The sequence below is a fragment of the Synchiropus splendidus genome, chromosome 6, assembly GCF_027744825.2.
Source record: "Synchiropus splendidus isolate RoL2022-P1 chromosome 6, RoL_Sspl_1.0, whole genome shotgun sequence".
In the NCBI taxonomy this organism is placed as follows: domain Eukaryota; kingdom Metazoa; phylum Chordata; class Actinopteri; order Syngnathiformes; family Callionymidae; genus Synchiropus; species Synchiropus splendidus.
Genome location: NC_071339.1, coordinates 15,852,005 through 15,873,566, shown reverse-complemented (window position 1 = coordinate 15,873,566; position 21,562 = coordinate 15,852,005). Strand labels below are relative to the sequence as shown.

At 46.3% G+C, this 21,562-nt stretch overlaps 2 protein-coding genes and 1 non-coding gene across 7 annotated transcripts in view; 2 read left to right on the top strand and 1 right to left on the bottom strand.

Annotated features, from left to right (window-relative positions):
- Window positions 1-10,823, top strand: part of LOC128760275 (RNA-binding protein Musashi homolog 1) — a 28,312-nt gene extending 17,489 nt beyond the window's left edge. For 3 of the 5 annotated variants that reach the window (XM_053867523.1, XM_053867522.1, XM_053867526.1), the window contains 8 exons: window positions 4,758-4,806; window positions 5,730-5,812; window positions 6,940-7,057; window positions 7,407-7,487; window positions 7,790-7,846; window positions 8,757-8,813; window positions 8,978-9,132; window positions 9,309-10,823. In XM_053867523.1, coding sequence (XP_053723498.1) covers window positions 4,758-4,806; window positions 5,730-5,812; window positions 6,940-7,057; window positions 7,407-7,487; window positions 7,790-7,846; window positions 8,757-8,813; window positions 8,978-9,132; window positions 9,309-9,350 — 642 coding nt within the window. In that variant the 3' untranslated portion in view covers window positions 9,351-10,823. The remainder of the gene's footprint in view (window positions 1-4,757; window positions 4,807-5,729; window positions 5,813-6,939; window positions 7,058-7,406; window positions 7,488-7,789; window positions 7,847-8,756; window positions 8,814-8,977; window positions 9,133-9,308) is intronic. The other 2 variants (XM_053867525.1, XM_053867524.1) reach the window with 1 other exon arrangement.
- A 1,235-nt stretch (window positions 10,824-12,058) lies between these two features.
- Window positions 12,059-14,256, top strand: LOC128760938 (transmembrane protein 233). Its single transcript, XM_053868702.1, has 3 exons — window positions 12,059-12,289; window positions 12,352-12,486; window positions 14,076-14,256. The coding sequence occupies exons 1-3, from the start codon at window positions 12,122-12,124 to the stop codon at window positions 14,085-14,087; spliced, it is 315 nt and encodes a 104-aa protein (XP_053724677.1). The 5' UTR covers window positions 12,059-12,121; the 3' UTR covers window positions 14,088-14,256.
- Window positions 14,257-14,969: 713 nt separating this feature from the next.
- trnar-ccu (transfer RNA arginine (anticodon CCU)) lies at window positions 14,970-15,042 on the bottom strand. The gene has a single exon. It is a non-coding gene; the product is annotated as a tRNA-Arg (tRNA).
- Between the last annotated feature and the right edge of the window lie 6,520 nt (window positions 15,043-21,562).

Here is a 21,562-nt window from a genome sequence, read left to right as displayed (position 1 = left end):
TATCAAATTACATTTAGTTTATGATTACAAAAAGGCTGGCTCGCTCGAAGCGCTTTTTCATGGGACCACACATATGGCTGACGCACTGAGGTGGTTTTAACAGGTCAAAAGTACATACACAACATAAAGAACGGACCTCATTACTGAGCCTTCATAGCAGGCTGTTCGGCAGAAAGAAACACATCCCCCACATCTCACACCTCTTGGTCACAGACCCATCTCTGAGGAAAATATAGGACAGCGGTATAGACGCGGCTCCATGAAGGTCGTCTGCACAGTGGTGGAGGTCTTTTATTAGAGTTGCAGTTGAGCTCAGACCGTAGGGAGACCAAGACCACTGGAGGGGGGTGAGACCAAGACTGAGACCGAGTGGATTAAGATTAAGCACTGGTTTGTTCTAATGACAGCATTTCACTTTTTGGGTTATTGGTAGTAAGAAGAGGACAATAAAAGGTGTTCCTTAAACGGTAGTATAAAGTATATTCGTGGATATTAAACTAGGAAAGCACAGAGACAGCGCTCACCTCCACCAGGTCATGTGTCTTAATAAAGATGTTGTACAATCAAATGAGTAGATCAACGTTGGGAATGTAAGAATCATGTTGACTCAGACTCAAAATGTATAAAGATTCTTCATACCACATCCATGGAGTCTATACTGAGGTGCGCAAAGAGCCACACTGGTGCATTGCTGTTGGGACTTATTTGACTTGTGTTTGAAAGTGATGTCAGGTTTTTTCACATTTTCACGTGACCTTTACTTCAGTGACTTTTGCTTAAGTCATTCGGTTGTGTTTTTTTAAAGCAAGAATTTCGTTGTTTTTTTTAACCAGAGCTGGTCATGTGACTGCTTGTGCCAAACATTGAGGGAATTTTTAGCGCTTAGGTGAATCCAAATGAACTAAAAACGCAATCAAAGTACTTCCGACTGCATGAGTGGTGGAGGTAAAGAAAAACCCGGATTATTTCACTTATTGATTGACTGACGGCTGAGTGTGTTAGAATGCGCTGTGCAGGTCTGATAGTGTATCTATTAACTCCATAATTTAATACTTCAATGAGTCAATACAAGAGCCAATTAGTTTGCCTGTGATGTCAGGTTGATGCCAGAAACCTCCCTCAGAAGAATATTCCGTCAGAGTGAGTCATCTCCTTCCATTCCTGTCACACACTCGGTAAACTATAGATGGTCCTGCCTCATGACTCGGGGAAAACAAAAACCCTCCTATCACCTCATTTCTGCTTGTCGCTGGGAATAAGCGTGTGCAGTAAGCGGAAGAAAGCGTCGGAGAAAAATGCAGCATGGACGGCACAGACGGGAAAAGTTGAGACTCCACTCACCCATGTGAGTCGGCAATTAGGAGGCTTGACTGAACACTTTGTCTGTGGGCCTGTTTGGAGAGATGGCCGCGGAGAGTGAGAACGAGAGAGCGAGATGTGAGGAGACAGCCGGGAAAGAAATGTGAATACCACCTTTCAGGTTCTGACAATACGGTCAGAAAAAAACCTGCAGCTGCGTATTCTCTGCTTGTTTTTTATGCAGTCGACCTCATTTCGGCTCAAAACCTCCATGGGAGTGTGACCTTAAGTTTCCCTGTGCGAGTGCTGAGTCGTCGCCACTGAGCTGCCGCTAAGCCAATCTCAGACCCCCACAGTTATCCAATCAGATTGTCTTACAGCACCCCGGGCAGCGGACACCAGAGATCGTCTTCTTATTGCTTTCGGGGCGCTGGCTGGTGCGGGATGGCGGCGTGTTGTTTGCAGGCTGCATGTGCCGCTGCACTTCCGTCTGTGCGTGTAACTCTACTCTTCAGAAAACACGTTGGCGTGCAGCTGTCTGTTTACTGCTGTGTCATTGGGTTTGGGAGAGTGGGAGGGGCGGAGGGCCAAAACTGAATGAAGGACAGTGAGCGGAGCGTGTTGTTCGCTGATAAGGATGAGGGTGAGACGGGTCAGTCCTGACGCTGCTCAGGCATTTTCACTTATATAATGGAAAGTTGGGAGAGAAATCTCAAGTATTAGACTAGCAAGTTACCAACAGACTTAATGGACGTGACTCAGATGGGACTTTTGTTGCAATGTTCTAAGTGTCAATGATGTCGCCTTGTTAGCCGTCCAACACTAGCGGCCCCATTACCCGCCAACATGAGGTGCTACTTACCCGATAAATACTTCTGTCAAGGTCACACATGCTGTGAGGACAATAAATATGGCGTTTTATGTCAGTTTCTCTTCCGCCATTGCTATTATTAGTCATATTGAAATGTTGACTTGAATCCAATCTTTTGTCAGCCGATGGCATTTTTACAGTCTTTCCTGTTGCTGAAACACAATCATTTAAATGTAGGGACCTAAAACGTGGGTAAAATGTAATCTACGAGCTTCGAGGAATATCATTATACTTGCTGTATAAAGCCACATTTCGGACACGTTTCTTCTGTCCTTTGTGGTTGGCCACCCCTGCTCTAGGTCATTGAAATACAGCTGCTACACATTCAAGGCTAATCTCTATTTCAGATTCATGGAAATATATCAAGCTTAATTCTGATTGAGCAGATGTCAGTCAGTGGGATGAATATCATGGATGAAGAAACCATAAAATATTAGCATTAGCCCTTCATGTGCGACATAATTTGGTTCTTTGCTGTGACTACTGTGACTCTCCACAATGGCCGTTATGATAGTTTAATAAGCTTCTTTGTCCATCCTGCAGTGTAGGAGACCCTTCACCTCAGATTTTCAGTTTTACTGTCCTCCTATACACCTGTTGTCTTCTCGGTCGTGGCGTGTCTGGAGGTGAGTGTCTGGGAGGTAAAGGGGCAGTGTCACTGTTGTTAGCTCATTAATGTCATAAGACCAGTATTGGGCTCCGTTCTCACACATGACATTGGATTAATAAACATGGAGCGCAACAGCCATTTTGACCCTGCGGAATGTTTTCGATGTTTTAATATAGAATGAGTTTAGAAAGAATAGTATTTGACTCTGAACATGCTAGTGACCTTCATTGAGGAGGCCAAACAACCACCCACAAAGGTCATGTGACCACAATGGCTGAAACGCACCCACCAGGCGTGGAAATGCTGCACTTACTTCACCTGTGTTAGAAATGGCATCTTCATTCTGGTCCTGGCCGACGGGATGGTGGTTCATCAGGATCACGTCCTGTTCTGAGACGTTCTGTTTTGAGATGCTGAACATGAATATGAACAAGTCAGCTAGAGAGGTCCAGTGAAGTCCTGTAAACATACTGAATTTAAATGGATGTGAATTAAATTGAGTCAAAGCTGACAGGTTATGGCTTATGACTCTGTTATAGTCAGAGCAAGACCTCCACCTACATCATCCACCATGACCCACATTCTTTCTCTTCTCTCTCTGTTATCTCCACCAACCTTGGTCCAACTCTGCATCTCCTGTCTACGTGTCCAAACCATCTGCCCTCCCTAGCTTTATCTCCAAACTTCTCCACATGTACCTCTGATCGACGAATTTCTGAACTTGTTCTTTCTTTCTCTGCCAACTTCTTCATCTCTGAGTCTGGAGCCATGGCAGTGACCACTTCTGTCTGTGAAACTCTGACGTCACAGTTGTCTCCACTCTGCTGCACTCTTTTCTTCACCTCCTTCACCTTCAGACTTGAGCACCTTACAGAAGCACATTCATCTGTATAAATGTCAATTTTCCATCCCATTAGTGTCATTTCTTCTCCGACTACCGGCTGGACAGAGGATGGACCGTAGCGTTTTCTACAGTCCACTTCTCTGATGATACAGTTCTCTTGGTCACATGACTGTAGTTGTTATGTGGTAGTATTACTCCATCACATATAGACAGACCTGAGTTCTTGTACTATTCTTGACTTGATGTGTGAAAACCTCAGCAGGAGTAGGATGAATGTTCATGCTCTCCTGAAAGCTTTGGACCAGAGGCACCACTCTCAAGTAGATCATACCTTCTGCTGGACTTCATGAGACATCGGACTCAGCTCTCCTTTAGTCTTTTTAAGTCTTTCAAGGTTTAATTCATTACAGAAATCTTTTTTTTTTAAAGCTACTTATTGCTTTAATTTTACGAGAGACGTTTGAGCAGCAGCAGCATCATGAGTGGCGCACTTGAACGCACCATCCAAGAGGGGCAGGGGAGGGGTCGCGGAGAAGGCGTGAAGCATGAAAGGAAAAACTGTTTGTTCTCACAGTGCGATCCAAAACTTTCACCTGCAGACTCCAGCGCTTGCGTGAATATGTATATTTTATTACCTCACTCTTCTCTTTCCACCTCTCCGTTACACACTCTTGCTTTCTCCCTTTCAATGGAACGACTTGCAAGGATGGCAACTTCTCCTAATTGAAATTCTTTGCAGGGTCTCTGTGGGAATTGTAAACTTTGCAGGGAGGGAAAATAAAGGGTGAGACTGAGCGAACGAAAGAGGGAAGCGAGCGGGACGGCGACGCGGCAAAGAATAGAGGAAGTTTTCCTCTAGCGCTGTCGTCAACTGGGAACTCTTTTTCTCGTTGATAGATTGTATTTCATCTTTTCACACACCCCCATCCCCATTTCCTTTCTTTTTTTTCCTGGGCTCCTTTGTCACCTGTCAGCCCTCCCTCTTTCTTCCAGCCTCTCCATCTGTTTTGCCCTCGTGCTCCGGAGCTACAGAGGGACAATGGCACCCCATGCTGTGTAACGATGTGTGTGTGTTTGTGTGAGAGTGTGTGCGAGTGTTAATGTGTCCAAGCTCATTTATTCTGTCCTCACAGGTTGATGATGCCATGCTCATGTTCGACAAAACAACCAACAGACACAGAGGTAAGAAAACACACACATACAACAGGGTTTAAATTGCGTTTCAAAACTTGTGTTGTGAGTGATGTTTTAGCCTTTGCCCAGATTGCGTATTCAATTATTCAAGAGCAAAGGTTGATTATGAATTATTCTATTTATAATAACAGAGCGCACCAGTGGAGACCATGTCCAGAAAACCTGCACTACATTTTCAGTTTCAGATACTCAAATGTTCATGTTTGTAACCTGAGCTGCTAAAAAGACCATGGCAGGCAGCGTCTACGTTTACAGGTGCTGAGCCTCCTATATGCTAAACTTAGATGATCCTATGGTAACTGATGCTCTCCAACACCCTCAGTTGGTTTTGGACTTTTTTATGAGAGATGAGCCTGAGAACACTTCAGCTGGTCATTATAAATGCCTCACTCTGCTGGCGAAGCGCAGACGTCCAGGGGAGACTCAGAGTAGAGCTCTTGTTCCGGAGGTGTCCTTGAGCAGTGAGGTGTTCACTCTGGAAAGATGGTATTTCTCAGTTGAATGGTTCAAACAGAAGGCCTGGTGGAGGGTCCTGGGAAGGGCAGCTGCCCCATGACCCAGCAGAAGCAGGTTGGTTCTGCAGGACCAAATTCTTAAAAGCAGAAGTGTTTCTGTAATTCTCAGTGGCCATCTTGTGACTTGAAATAAAAGCTCAGACGGGTCTGGTCATGCCGATGAAGTTCACTAGTGTCAGAAAGGACCTGCGATGAAGGAAGAGGTGGAAGCTCAGGCGCGGCTCTATTCCTGTCCATGTAATTAACCTTTAATGGACTCCCTGTGAGCTTTAATCTCATTTCCGTCAGCGACTTTTTTACATCTCCAGACCTGGAGGTCGGCTCAGAGTTTCGGGAATATTAAATGTCGCCGGGCCGTTCTTGTGGCTGCTAAAAGGACGCGTTTGTGTCTGACAGGTTTTGGGTTCGTCACGTTCGAGAACGAGGACGTCGTGGAGAAAGTGTGCGAGATCCACTTCCATGAGATCAACAACAAAATGGTGAGAGCCCGATGAGATATCTTCTGAGGAACGTTCTCTCCTACTAAATCCAAATCCAAAAGACTTGAACTGAGAAACACACTCGCAGTGACACATGCTGACTTTCAAATATTGACTTCATTAAAAGACAGAACATAAATAAGTGAATATACACCCCAGAAATACAGTCATGACTTTAAATGGTTTAAAAGTGTTCAGAATCTCCCTTCCTTAAGTGAAAGTAGCACACATTGTGTTGCCCGCCGCTTAGTTAGCATGTATGCTAATATTGATATTTGCCAATGTCGCGAAATATTCTGTTAAACATTGTGTCGAATTCTCTAGAGATTTTATTATCAACTTGATATTAACTATTGTTGCATTAACTCTGTTGTGTCGTGATGATAGCATAAAGATTGACCGTAATAAAGCAGTTATTATCAATGAAAGAGAAAAGTTACTGAGAAGTTGGGAGAGAATCTGAGAAAGTTTGAGTCACTTTTGAAGTTTGAAGGAACAGGAAACCCTCTGAATTTATTAAAAACATGATACACAAACGTATAATTTCTAAACTATTGTAAAAGTGACAAATTGGAGTGTGTCTGTTGTGTTTGTTTGATACCGTGAACTCTGTTCTTGTCAACTCTATACGGACACACAGACCACGCACCACATACAGATATGGCGAGTTAGTTGGGGCACTGAATACATGATCATATGTTTGAACTAAAAAAGGAACACAGCTACACAGACTCTGTGTCGTCTGAAGGCGGGAGGATGTGACGTTCAGGGACGCAGGAAACAACACAAGTATGACTCGGCCACTGAATGCTAGCGCATGTAGCAACATGAGTCCAGTATCAGAAGTTGACTCTAGTTCCCAGTACAATAATCAGAGACTCTAAACGCATCGTCTGAAGTCCTGGACTACAGAGATGAAGATGAGGATGTGAAAATGTTTCCCACACTTATTAAACGCTGGATTTGTTCAACAACTGGCACCACGCTGTGTCCGGTTGCTTACGGTCCAAGGAAAATATCTTTGTGTTGATACGGCGAATGCTTATTTGTCTGTTGTGTAAGTGCAGTTGTGTCAGCCCGAGGCGTCTTCACAAAGAGCTCAGTGACGCTGTGATGTTGAATTTCAGGTGGAGTGCAAGAAAGCGCAGCCCAAGGAGGTGATGACGCCGACGGCCTCTGCACGGGGGCGCTCCAGAGTGATGCCCTATGGAATGGATGCCTTCATGCTGGGTATTGGCATGCTCGGTACGTCGCCACACGTTCACACGACAGAATAGAGTGCGGAAATCACATTTTTAATAAGCATATATACGTGTACCGACGCCTCGGATACAAAGCTCAACGAATCAAAATCCCACTTATCTGATGCCCCAGTTTTACTCTTCCAAGTCGTTCTTTATTGTTATGATAGTATGCTATAATCTCAAAATGTGACTAGGTTTTTCATGACTAATCCACTTGATTATTTGGATGAAACTCGTGGAGAGTCGCATATGTGGTTGTTGTGCCCCCTCTAGTGGACAGCTGCGGTCACGACTCAATAGTCGTTGAGAGCTTGTTGTTGCGCTGACTTTAACCCAGCTGTACCTCGCAGGCTACCCAGGCTTCCAGACCACCACATACACCAGCCGCAGCTATTCTGGAATCGCGCCTGGATACACGTACCAGTTCCCAGGTCAGTGCGAGCATGTGCACCCCGTTCTGTGTGCAGCTGTGTGGGACTCTGAGGGGAGTCCGCTCTGTGGTGTGTTCAGCTGTGTGCGTGCACGAAGGTCGCCAGATGACTGTGCGAACTGTTGGATGCTTATTAACGTTATTGCAGTACGGCGATCTAACCCCCCCCCACACAATCCCTCATCTCCGCCCCTCCCTGGGCTAGACTCTGTTGTGTTAATGTTCCCCTCCCTGCCTCGTCTTAGCCGTCTCACTGGTGAATGTATTTACAGAGCGCTCTCTCTTGACCTCCTCTGTTTCTAGAATTCCACTTAGAGAGGACCCCCCTCCTGACATCATCCCACCCCGCTGAGCTGGCAGGTCAGTGCCTCCCTCCTCCTCCTCTGCAGCCTCCCCACACGCCACCGAATCTTCGTCTTCAAGAGTGAAGCGAGAACCAAAGGAGCCGTTGGGTGTTCTCCAATAATGTTACGCAAATATTAAGTGCTTTTAAGACTCATCAAATTGCGATGGGATTGTGACCTGCAAATATAAATGAGTATAACTTGCAGGGATGAGGGAGGTGAGGAAGAACACGCAGAAGCAAGAGATGGTAAAGAGACTATGATACTAAGGTTGTCAGTGGGCAGGTGGCGAAGTTTGGAGGCAAAGTTCAGGGGACAGATGTTTGGGCAGGTGGAGAGGAGAGACAGAGTTGGACCAAGGATGTTGGAGATGGAGAGGGGGAAGTAGGACTTGCTGTGGAGACCACCAATCAGAAGGAGACTGGGTTGGACACAGACACAGATACAGTTTGATGTCTAAATAATGTGCAAAACAAACCCATAAGTTCACTGAGTTCATTCCCTCTGCCACTGCGTGTCCACTTGCTGTCCACCTTCTGAACTCTGTAGGTGTATTCAAAAATGTTTTTTTATTTATCATAGTGCATTAAAATAAAATATACATTTTAATCTTCATTCAATTTCAATTATGAAGATGTTATTGTATGTGGTGTTTTTTTCTCAATTGACTTTTTTTTTAACCATTTATATTTCTAAATAACTTGGTCACTATGTCTCTAGTTCTTATCCCAGTTTTAAAACTTCTGGCGCTTGTTTTTATGGAACTCCCGGTTGAAGTGGTACCACGCACATTAGTTGTTATTTCCGAGTGGCACTTCCTGAACGTGACTTGGATACAGTTGTGTGCCACTGATCACAGCAGTGACGCTGATGTCCTGAGCAGATGTGGCGCAGCATCACGTTTGACGTCTGTGTTTATGTTGCAGCCATCCCTCTGACCGCGTACGGACCAATGGCAGCAGCCGCAGCAGCAGTGGTTCGAGGTGCGTACTTGTGTGTGTGTGTGTCAGCGGGAGCCAGTGTGGTAGCCTCAGGTGAAATGGGTTCAAAATAGCCTGCTGTGATAAATAAAGGGCTATTTTTAGTCGTGTGTGTGTGTGTAGAGCCCTCTGGCGGTAAAAGCCTGACGCGTTTGTGTGTGTCACAGGCTCCACCCCTTCACGCACAGCTGGTTTCCTGGGCACCAGCAGCCCTGGACCAATGGCCGACATCTACGCCGCGGCCAATCAGGACTCAGGAGTGAGCAGCTACATCAGCGCTGCGAGCCCCGCCCCCAGCACAGGATTCGGCCACGGTCTCGGGGTAGGTCACACGCCCTCTGGCTGACCCCTCCCCACACGCACGCACACACACACCCTTGCACCATTGAACAGATGTCGCAAAGTGTGTGAGTTCATTCTCTCTCTCTCTCTCTCTCTCTCTCTCTCTGTCTCTCTCTCTCTCTCTCTCTCTCTCTCTCTCTCTCTCGCCCCCTCTAGGGTCCACTTATTGCTACTGCGTTCACTAACGGCTACCACTGAGAGGACTCCAGTCGCAAACACCAGTGCGTCTCCTCTGCTGACCAGCCAATCAGGGAACAGGTTGCCCACCGAGGGCAGGTTCTGATTGGCCGACCGCCACAAGCTCCTCTGTGGCGCCACCCACCGACTGAATATCTTTGAAAACTGTTTTGCTGTACTAATCTCACTTCAACACCCCCCCCCAACCTCACCCTCCTCCTCTCCCCCTCCTCCCCCTCCCCTCTCTGAAGCTGAGAAAACTGACAAAGCAACTATTTTTTATTTTTATTATTATATTTTAATGTGTTTTTTAACATGAAATCCTGGAAGGCCATTACTGATGTGAACACGCGCTCACTTTTGTCGTCTAAAAAAACCAAGAGAACAAATCCAACAAGGTTTTTTTAAGTGCAAAAATGTATATTTTGGTAAAAACACAAACAAGCTTTGTAATATTATTAATATCGACATGATAATCTGTGAGGTATTTTATTCTGTAATTGGTTTTAAAAAGAAGTTTTTATGTCTTCCTGTAAGATAGTGTACATATGGGCGATGGGGCGGGGCTACTGAACCAGCTGGCATGCCATTGGTTGGTTTTGGGGTTGAGCATTATGGGATGTCATCTGTTCTTCTCTGTTATCGGACTTGTTTTTATCAGACTCAATTCTTCCAGTGTGGCGCCGACTCTGTTTCACTTCCACCAGGAGAAATCAGGGGTTCCACGTTCTCTTTTTTGGAAATGTTCTATATAAATATATTTTTGTGAAGTTTTTCTTTTCTTTTTTTCTTTTTTTTTTTTTTTTTTAAACAACTTCTAAATGAAGGACAGACAATGTCACACTAACGCTTTTGAGTGAGTGACTGTGTGTGTGTGTGTGTGAGCGTGTGTGTGGAGTCACCGTGGAACTACTTGTGGAGAGTATTTCGATCGCCTTTGTTTTGGTACTGAACCGTTTCATGTTGGGTTCATCTGCTCCCCTTTAAAGACGTTTGTGTCGTAGCTGTGAACGGAGGTGGGCGGGGGGCGCTCAGGAGCCCAGAATGTAACAGGGTCTCTGCTCCCCGAGCGGATCCCACATCGGACCACAAGCTGGATGGACTTGTGCTGAAACTCGACTCGCTGTAAAACTACTGCTGGACACCAACACTGTAACTTTTTATCTGACAAGAGAAGCAATAAGTTATTTTGTACCTGACAAATAGAAACTTTTATCAGCGAGAGCAGGCGGCGGTGGAGGATTCTGTGGCATTATTTTCAGTAAAAAAAAAGGAAAAAAATTTTTTTTTTTGTTCTGTTCGTCTATGTGGACTTTGACAACATCTTTATTTGTGCTGACGCGAGAAGAAGGGCCAACACTGACTGGAGAAGAAACCTGGAACGTCCCTGCCAAGCTTTACAGCGACGCTTTCTTATTTTCTTGTTTTATTTCTGATGATTTTGATTTTAAAATCCTAATAAATTATTCTACAGCGACCAACTCTGGTGTTGTTCATTTAACACAGATGTGAGCAAAGTGCAGCCCAGGGGCCATGTGAGACCCTTATCCTACACTCATGAAGTTAGAGCAAAGATTTTTTGTCTATTATTCACTACTAAATGAATTTTAAATGTTATTTGTAAGTTGGAAAGTAAGAACCTAAAATAATCATTTGTTTTTTCCTCCTTCAAAGCTATTAGTACCTGTATTAAAGCATGAAATGAATTCAGCTTATTTTAACAAGCCTCATTCTTTTCCCTCAAAAATGAAATTAGTTGGATATAAAACAAGATTTTTTTTGTCTGTTAGAGAAAAGAGAAAAATGTTTCCCCCATTTTTTTCATGTTGTACCTGGTGTTTGGTTACCAAAAATATTCACACCCCAAAAATATCTTTAATAATATATTAATAATATTTATGGTCCGTATTGAAAATAAGATGTATGAATACAAACGTATAATCTAAATGTTTTCTCAGATCCTCGACTTCTTTTAGAATATTTTGTCTTGTCAGAAAATTGACATTTTCTGTAAAATCTGTAAAAAGAGTCTTTTGTCATTTGCCATGATGACCCCTCACAACAGAGGCAGTATATTATGTGGCACAATCAGAGATTGAATTCCCCTTCCCTGTTCTAACACATTGCAACTGATTGAGTGAAGATGTGTGAGTGAGAGTTTGGGAAGTTGCCCAAGTGGATGGGGTCAGTTTTCGAAGACGAAGAAGGCAGCGCCTCAATCTGACCTGCAGATTTCTCCTCTCACCTGTGGTCACCAGCTTTGAGGAGACAAGACAGGAGTTTCTCTGACTGGACTCTTCTAGCTCAGTCATCGTGAAGAGACTCAGAGGGGAAGGCAAGTTTGAAGAGAGCGGGCAGTCAGGGCCCTCATACCAGGACTCAGAAAAAAATGGATGGACGGAAGCATTGAATCTGATCTCACAAGGACACATGAGTCAGGATCCCCAACAAATGGCGTTCCACCTCACTACAGCTAAAAATAGAGGATGAAATCAAAACGCTCCGCTGGACGGTCACACAATCTGTCCTATTAAAAGTGATGAATTTAGATGAATCATGGAATTAATCTGACTTAGTGATGATGTGGTTGTAAAGAGAAACCTCATTCTTTGAGAGACTTCAAGTGAAGCTGGAATCACAGATCGTGGCGAGGTGTGGTGAGACATGTTGGAATGTTTGTGGTCACTTTATACGTGTGGCCGACTGGCGCCAGCAGGCTAAACCAAGTGTGAGGTCAGGGCTCTTCAGATCAACATCATCTTCAAACCTCAGGAGCCGTCGCCGTCTCAACGATGGCTTCAGAAGCTGTGGACTCACACAAACTGCATTACGAGCATTTTGAAAACGCCTCAGAGGAGCGGCACAAGCCTCTGCTCCGGAGCCACCTCTTCTTCAGCGTCCTCAGCTGCTTCTGCCCGGCTTACCCCGTCAACATCGTCGCGCTGGTCTTCTCCGTCATGGTAACTCGGTGATGCGATGATCGTCTGAGACTCATATTAAAGTTGGTGGTGTCGTCGCTCAGTCCAGGAGGAGCTACGACAACGGCGACTACGACGGATCCAGGCGGCTCGGCAAGAACGCCCTCTATGTGGCCGTGGCCTCCATCATCATCGGCCTGCTGGTCATCGCGCTCTCCTGCATCGTCCACTTCTCCACAGTGAGTGACAGACATACTCTCCTACATACACAGAACCAGCAATATTCTTAAAAGAGGTCGAAGAGCCTCAAATGGCAGATTAACCAAAGAGAAAAAAGTCTCACTCGTGACCAGTTCCCCAACAGCAAACCCTCCACTCCTTCCCTCCAGTCCCAGGTCGTCTCTGCCACTTAATACCAACAGACACAACATGCTTCATGCATTCCCAGAGATCCAGGGCTTACATGGTGCCAGGTTCGGTTTTCAAGATTTAAAACAACCACTTCATGTTCAAATTGGTCCCGAAACACGTAGCCATGCTTTCTCTTCCTTGTGAAATATCACCATTTAACCAGAACTGTTGAATATTGCTCCATTCATGTTCTGATATCTGAAGTTGTGTACTGAAGTGTTTCCAGGCCAACTAGAGATATGATCCCTCCAGAATGTTCTGGGCTGTGTTCCAAAGGGAACCTCACTTGAGAACAAGAAATGTGAGAGGACCTCATCTCCATCCGGGTCCCGTCATTGAGGATCATGGTCACAGACTTACAGACAGGGTAGTTGAAGATTTCCTGTTAATGTTGACAGTCACCTTGTTGCTGAGTGCATGTCGCTCTCTTGTTCGCTGGTATGGGTGTGAGGAGGCGGCTTTCGGGGAGAGAGCTGAAGCAGACTGTGACGTCATTGTTTTGAAAACTATCTGGATCCACTGTGCACAGGGACAAGGGTTTCTGTATGGGATTATTCACTGCTGGACTTGTGTGGACAGAAGGCCTGTTCAATACAGATCTTGTGTGGATACCACCGATTTCGTCTCTGTGTGGACGGGGCAGAGAGGAGCAGATCCTCATCCTGGCGGCTTTCACATCCGTAGTGAGCCCAGTGAGAGCAGAAGGTCTCACTCCGATGGAGCCAGTAGACCCACATCGTTGAAAAGCAGAGACAACAGGGCCAGCTTCAGATGAGAAGGATCATCTGCCTCACTCTCCACATCCATGAACCTCACTGATGTCAACTCCATCATCCATGGTCCAAATCTGTCTCTCTTCTCCACATGTCCAAACCATCTTGTCCTCCTTAAGTTCAAAGACTCATTTCTGATCTTCTCCTTTCTCCCAATGACAACCTCAGTATTTTCATCTCTGACTCCCCTGACTCTGACTCATCTCTGAACATCATGACAGTGACCTCTACTGTCGTGTGAAGCTGCTGCTCTGATGGTCATCTCCACCCCGCTGCACTCTCTTCTTCACCTCCTTCTCTTCTGTCCATCAGTCTGATGATGGACACCAGATACTCCTCAGTACTGTTACTCCCTCAGCTTCACTCCTCTCTCTCATTCACAATGTTCTTGTGTCTTAGATATGAGGAATAAGAAGCCGAAATGATGAAAAATTATTCAGGAAGTTGGTGGGTTTCTCGAGGACGATGTCATGTCACTTCTACCCCCTCCCTCTGTGAAGTTCTGCCCTGTGTAAAACACAGTTAACACCAGAATACTTAAGCACCTGGGTTCTGATTGTGTGGTAACCATTGCCAACGTTTGTTTACAAGGTGGTGGACAACACAGTAAGGTTCTGACTGAGAACATCCTGTTTGTGTTGCAGGTGGGAGTGTAGTGCTGCAGGGCGAAGACGAAGACCTGAGGCGGGTCATTCATGTAAATAATCCACTGTGTTGGGTCCCTGCATTCACTCCGACAAAAAGAGACAAAAGAACATTTTTATACGCGGTTGAAGAACGAGGGTTTTAAAGTTGCTGTGACAAATAAACTGGATTCAGTTGGAATGTGAGTCAAGATGTGTAAATAACTGTGTCATCTTGTGTGGACAGAAAGTCGACCTGTGTGAGAAACATTCTGCAACATTTCTGTATTTCGATATGTTATGTAGTGCTCTAAATATAGCTGATGACTGATGTGTGTGTGTGTGTCACCAGGTCTCACGGCGGCTGACTGTGGTGGTGTAGTGCAAATGAAAGACCTTCTGCGGGAGGAAATTAAACTGAAAACACTTGAAAATCATCACACATCCCTGACTTACTACTCACCTGTCAAGGTTGAGCTCACCCTGTTGGGACCACAGATGGGTCAGTAGAGTGGGTCAGTGGGCATCGCAGAAGCAAGTCTGGGTTCAAATGTTCTCCCTGTGTTGAAGTGGATTTCCCCTTAGCACTTTGGTTCCCTCCCACAGCTCCCAGACTCAGACCGGTGAAGTTATTTATCTGTGTTATGTGATGGATGGTGGCCTGTCCAGGGTGTCCCCTGGCACTCAACCCAAGTGGCCCACCATGAACCCATTAAGGATGCGCTGTGTGATTGTGTGAGGTTAGAAGACCCTGGAAGGGGATTTAAGACTGTAGCATCAAAGCAAAACCACCCTCTACTAAGTGAATTGTCAGAGAGGTCACGTGCAATGTGCACTTGGAAAAACGGTACAGTTCTGACAAGTCTTTCTCAAGTTCCTGTGCTTATGAAGAAAAGGCTGGCTGCTAACAGCACACACCCCAGATGGGACTCGAACCCACAATCCCTGGCTTAGGAGGCCAGTGCCTTATCCATTAGGCCACTGGGGCTTGACAGGAGACTTCTTTTGATCCACAAATGAAGCGCCACTTCGATGACTGGACGCAATTTGTTCTGTTTTTGAGGGACGAACGCTCCACTGCACTTTCAACTCTGATCGTCTGCCATTCCTCTGTCTTTCTGAAATGCCTGACGTGGAACAAAAGTTCAGCACATTGTGTGCACAGCGCCCAAATGAAACATCAAAGGCAGGTGCAGATGACTTTCTGCTTTCATTTTGTTATTCGTCATTCACTTCTAATTGTAAACATAACTTTTATGCATATATATCAGTTTTCCGATGGTGTGGCAGCTCTCAGAAAAATGTCCCTCGAGTTTGAGGTGCTCTTTCTGAACCACAACCCGCCAAAGTGCTTGAAAAATACAGAAAATTGTTCCATAAATTTCCCAGAGCAACAACATTCTTCATTGAAGGAGCCGTGCTGCAGCCAAAATATATTAAAAAAAGAACCCCAAACTGGCATTTTACGGGCATCCATATTCCATACTGAGGAGGTGGATGCACAGTCCAGCTTGAAGAAAGGCCCCTCACCAAGTCCAGCAGTTCATTTTCTTCAGCGAACTTGGACGTTACAACAGGATCCATGGAAAAGAATCCCTACTCTTCACCGTCTATTGAGTCCATCTTCCACAGTCACAACATTCAGTTGTTTTGCCATTGAAGTCAGATGTACAAAAAGCACAATGCCATGACAACAGTTTGCGTAACATTGTTCCATTGCAGCTGGCGTTGGTTGGAGAGAACAAAGGCGCCGTTTAACACGTGTGTGAGTCTCACGTGAGCCTGAAGTGAGGAAGTCAATCTGCCGGCTCGCAGCGCTAATCTGCAGCACTTATCTCCTCCTCACTTAAAAGGTTGGCTCCTGGTTTGCAGGCTTTGATGTCACTCCAAAGAGAGAAATCAAGCTAGCAGGATTAGAGTCCAACATCAAGGAGAACATCCTGGTTTGATGAAGCCCATGTTGTTTTCGTGTCCTGTTGTGCGACGTGACGCTCTGAACAACAAACCTGCGTGTCCCCGCAGAGGTAATGAGTCACGTCGCTCTGCTGGAGTTAATGGCCTCAACAGACGCCCGGTGGCCCTCCATGACTCACTTGTGAAGTGAGGATAAGTAGGCCACTCAAACCCGCAGCAGAGCATTAGCAGCAGAACATTTGTCGATCTGAGCGTTGTTGGCGCAGCAGTACGTTCATCAACCTGCCTAATGAGTGGGGTCTGCGGTGGCTCCCTTCGTAGCTGCTCCTGTCACACCTGGCACGGTGAGAGCTGAACTCCCCAGGAAGCCTCAGCGTGCCACTTGGACTGACAGCCATCCGCTGCTCCTGCGTGTTCCTTCCCAGGAACGCTGAGTTCTTACATGGTGGAGTCAAGCGCTGTCTACAATGTGCTGCGGGACCCAGTGGGAGGACCTTCCCCAGGTATGGGAACATCCATGGACTATTACATACATATACAGTGGAACCTCGGTTCTCGACCACAATCCGTTCCAGACGGCCGTTCGAGAAGCGAATTGTTCGAAATCTGAATCGATTTTTCCCATAACAATGAATGGAAAAAGAAAGAATGCGTTCCAAGCCTTAAAATAGGCTTTTGTAGGAGTGAATGTAGAGTGTCTGCTGCAGGTGCGCTGTTCCTCTATGTGTGTGGCCGCAGCATGTGGGAGGGGTGGCCGAGTGAGTGACAGCTCTCCAGAAGTGAAGAGGTGCCCGGTGCGTGTCCAGCTCTGAATGTGCGCTTCTGTGCAGTTTGGCTGTGACAAAGTCATAAACCAAGTCACGCTCTGTCCCAGACTCGCCTCATCCCTGTCCCAGCTCCAGCCCACAACAGGACATCAAACCCTGGAGTGAGCGCTCCAGCCTCGGAGATGTGGAGAGCGAGCACCTCCCCTGTGACACTCTACCACGGTCCAGTGCGGAGACAGGAAAGGTTTTACACCTCAATATGAAGAAACAACAGTCAGTAAATGTAGCTAACAGGACACGTCTGCATACAGAGGCTGCGCTATGCACAATAACAAAGCGTGGCGTAGGTCAGCTGAGCGGTCCACGTATGTTATGTTTTTTCCAGCTTTTTTTGGGGGCGTTCGAATTCTGGATTTTCGTTCGAAATCCGAAGCAAAAAAAAATCTTGAAATTTTTGTTCGAACTCCGATTTGTTTGAATTCCAGGACGTTCGAAAACCGAGGTACCACTGTATATATACAGTATATATGAATCGGCTGTGTGGCTGAGAGTACGGTTTCCTGATAACCTCAAAACCTCCTGGATCCAGATGGAACTCCAGAGCACCTGGCCCACTGTCAACAGATGCATTTAGTGAAACATGTTCAGAACCTTTCCTCTTATGCTGCTGACAGACATGCAGACAGAGGCCAACACACAAGCTCACATTTGTTTCTCACTGCCAGGCAACACTTCCAGCCTGACCACTAACATGAGTGACAGCGGATGCTGTTCTTTGCTAACTAAGAGTTGAGGCACCGTGGTGCGTTCAGGACACCTCACAAACATAACAAATTGAATTCACCAATGTGATCAAATACAGGACAGTTCTCTATTCCATCGGTCCCTTACTTGTTCAAGCCCTGGTGGCCTAATGAATAAGGCACTGGCCTCCTAAGCCAGGGTTTGTGGGTTTGACTCCCATCTGGGGTGAGTCACAGAGAGGTGTAATGGGTATTTGTTGTCCCTAGGGCTCGGTGGATCCTCCTTCCTGAGGGCCCCACCTGAATCGATAAGGACTTTCCTGATCTCCTAGTGAACTATTTTGGGATGCAGACTTCTGCTGCGAGCCTTTGGAGGTCCATTCCCTTCGCACATCTCTCCACGAGCAGTCCAGACGTGAGGCGTTAGCCATTGTTTATGGGCTGACAGGAAGCTCTCCCTCACTCCCCCCCGCTCACTTCAGTCTGCAGCAGAAGGTAATTACATCCAAACCAGCTTCATATCACTCCTGACATCCCAACAGGGCTCCTCCCCCCTCCACTCTCCCCCTCCCTCCCTCCCTCACTCGCTCGATGCTGCTAGCTGTCAGACTCTCGCCCGTCTTCAGTTGTGTGTAGCAAAGTCGAGGGAGTGGACGGCGATGAGGCGCCAGCAGGAGCAAGTTGCGGCAGTAGAAAGTAAATAGCCGGTGGGGAATTGATGTCTGGTAAGTCTTGTGTTTGGGATTTGCATGCGAGGGATCAGAAGGATGGAGTTGTTGATGCAAAGTTAGCAAGCTTTAATCATTGAACTGTGAATGATCACAAGAGTCTTTCTGATCAAGACTCACTGCACCAAAGCTGCGGGGACTTGAACCTGCCGCCACACACTGAGAGCACATATAACTGCAGTTACATGACCAGCATGAACTGACGAATGGTTGAAGAGCAACACAGGCGTGATGGAGTGGACGTGCTGATGTGTGGGAGCTGAGTCAACAGAGGAATTGTAAAGTGCTTCAGCAGGTCTGTGTGAGGGTCCTTGCTCAAGGGCTTCAGGAGCGGAGAGTCTCAAACCGTTTCAGATTAGGACATGGTCCCAAAACTATGACAATATGACGGCAGTCTGTCGAAAAACACCTGTTGAAATACTAGAACATCAGATGCTTCTGGATTTAGGAAGTTTTGTTTTGTGGTCAGGATCAGACCAGGAGCGTTTGCGTTTGTACGTCTGATTGGGTTTTCTCCAAGAACTCTGGTTTCCTCCCGCAATTTAAAAAAATATTGGTTTCATTACATACTGACATTTCAATTAAATGATTTTTGCACAGTCTCAGTACCGTATCAGAAAGACCCCAACCAGACGGATTTTTGGGAAAAATACATTCAAAGTCCTAAATATGCTCATGATTTCTGGTTATGTTGTTTGCTGGCCATGACAGCCCGCCACTCTCTTTTATTCTTTTAAAATTCTTCTTAGTATTTCTTGGCCCTCGGAAAATAAAATAAAATCACAGACACTTATCACAAGCTTATCATAATCTCCACTTCAGAAGATCTGTGATTCAACTCGAGAACCTTTCAACAAAATGTAAATCATCTAAAATGAAATAACAAACGGTCCTCACATTTGTCACACCATGTAATGTGACTCCTTACATCTATTTTCCCACACCAGAAAGTGCCTAATAGATCAACTGGAGCTGGGAAAGAGACGACCGAGCGTGAGAACTAATCGTTGCCATCACCAGCAGGTTGCTGCTGTGGAATCAGGTCACATCTCGCCGTTTCAACCTGCGGCTGCACTTCACTGTTGCTCCTGGCTGTGTACATTGCCAAACTCCCAGAGACACAGGACGCCGGATGAGTGTGCTGTTTTGCAGAACTGAGTTTACTTTGAGAGAAAGTGCTATTCAATCCAAATGGCAGGATACTCTGACCAGCACTCTGGGTGATGAGGGACGGAAGTTTGGGCAGATGACATTTTTCAAAACAACATTTTTGAATGGGAGCCTGTCCATCTTCCAACAAGGTTAGCTGTGGTTGGGGCGTGGGGGCAGCAGCCAGAGCAAAGAGACCAAGACTTTCTTCTCTTCAGAAAGCTCCTCCCAAAAGATGCCAAGGCCTTCTCAACTGGCTCCACTCCTTGTGGAGAAGCTTTGAGTCTCTTCGACTGAGCTCCTCCTTTATAGACAGACAAGACACCCTGCAGTTGTGTGTGTTCTTGTTCATTTGGTCACTACCCAGGTGAGAGTCGGGACCTAGATTGACAAGTCAATAGAGAATTTCGTCTTTTGGCTCAGCTCTTATTCACCACGATGGTCCTCTAGGATCTGACATCCAGACAGATGGAAGGTTGTGTGTTTTGCGATCGTAACAAATTTGTGTCTGACCCACCTCACACAAGCTTGTATGACATAAAATCACTGCCAAGATCAAAACTCTGCGCCCATGGAAGCCCCTCTGCTACACAAGCAGCTTTCAGCATTAACAGTTCCAACCCTCAGCAACACAACCGGGGTTTCTGACACAACAACACTTGAACACAACCACTACAACGATTTAAAATACTATGGAAGCCCATTCATTCTTGCCAGGTAAAAACTAAAATCACTGGGAGAGAAAAAAAGTCACTGATAAGATGAGGAACAGCATTGAGGACTCACTTAAACAGTGACTTTTTCTTTTTGACTTGCTGGGAATGATCTTCCGTAAAATACAAATTACATAAAACAAACAAACAAACACCCCCTTTTCAGAACTAGACTTCCTGCTGTCTGTTTACATTTGGGAACTGGTTAAAAGTACAGACACAACAGGACAAATTGCTTCTTTCATCTGGAGTCTTGAGGCCGAGTCTTGGCGGGACTCTTCTCCCCGAAAGAGTGAGAGAAGGCGATTAGCAGCAAATAATATCTTGTTGCGGTTGCAGTGGTGGAGCTGAGAGATGGAGGGCTCTGCTGTGCTGACTGAATTGACTGTGCGATCGCTCACCACGACCAGTGCTGACTGAGCTGTTGGACTCAGACTGGACTTTCAGAGCTCCTCACCGGCTGACAGACAAACGTGCGGCGTCGTACGCGCCTCTTCAATTGATGCCCTGTCGTGGTGTCATGCTTCCCCTCTGGCTGAGACACGGCTGCTCCAGACACCACTTCAGATGCCTAATTATTCTGTGTTCTCTTCCGCAGACCCTGCCGGGCGTCTAAAGCAGTGTTTTGACACAACAAATCAAGTGTGAGCTTCCTCTTTCCTCAGGAGACCTTTGCCAACCAAGGGACGGCAGGACGATAGCTTGGATCCTCCAAAGACGAAAGCTGACTGACACTGTTGGATCTAAAGCTGCAAAATGCTTTCCGCCAAGAGCTTGGCGTCCCCACAAGATCTATGCCTCTGCCGCCACTCGCCGAGTCAATTCAAGCTCACAGTTGAGCTGAGGCAGCTCACGGGACTCGAGCGACGCAGTGGAAAAAAGCCCTGAAAGCTCGGGATGGAATCTGCCGGGAGCATGACAGAGCTGTCCACCGCTGCGTTGGTGGCCATCGTCTGCAACGCGGTGGTCGCCGTCCTTCTGTTCTTCCTGTGTTTCGTGATCTACCGGGCCTGCAGGGTTCCCTCAAGTCCAGAGAGGATGCTGGTTCTGGCCCAAGCAGAAACCCAGCAGCTGAGCGAGCGCAGTAGCTGTTGACGTCCACAGCGCCTGGTCAGATGTAGCTGAGACTCTTCCACCAGCGAGGACTGACTCGCAGCGATAATCAGAGAGAGAGTGGAGAACGTCTGAAAGTGATCTCCCACGTTCAAACCCTCTCAACCTCCTGCAGAAATACCCTGTCCTACCTGCTTCAGCTCTCTAAAAATAGCATGCGCAGGCAAACATTAATAAAAGTAGCTGCAGCAGTGCAGTGTCATCCGTCTAGAACTCTTTTTTTTTTTTATCCCTGACTAATGTCCAATATCCACCCTGACGTGCAGCAATCCTCAGAAGCTCTATTTCTAACTTGCTATGCTGCTGAAGATGGTTTAATCCAGACTCAAACCCTGGCCTCACGGAAAATCAAAGTTTCTCATATGAATTCTCGCCATGGGT

Coding starts and splice junctions, on each gene's coding strand:
- LOC128760938 (XM_053868702.1), top strand. CDS start 12,122: ATGGCTTCAGAAGCTGTGGACTCACACAAACTGCATTACGAGCATTTT. Junction 12,290..12,351: donor CGCTGGTCTTCTCCGTCATG/GTAACTCGGTGA, acceptor GTCGTCGCTCAG/TCCAGGAGGAGCTACGACAA.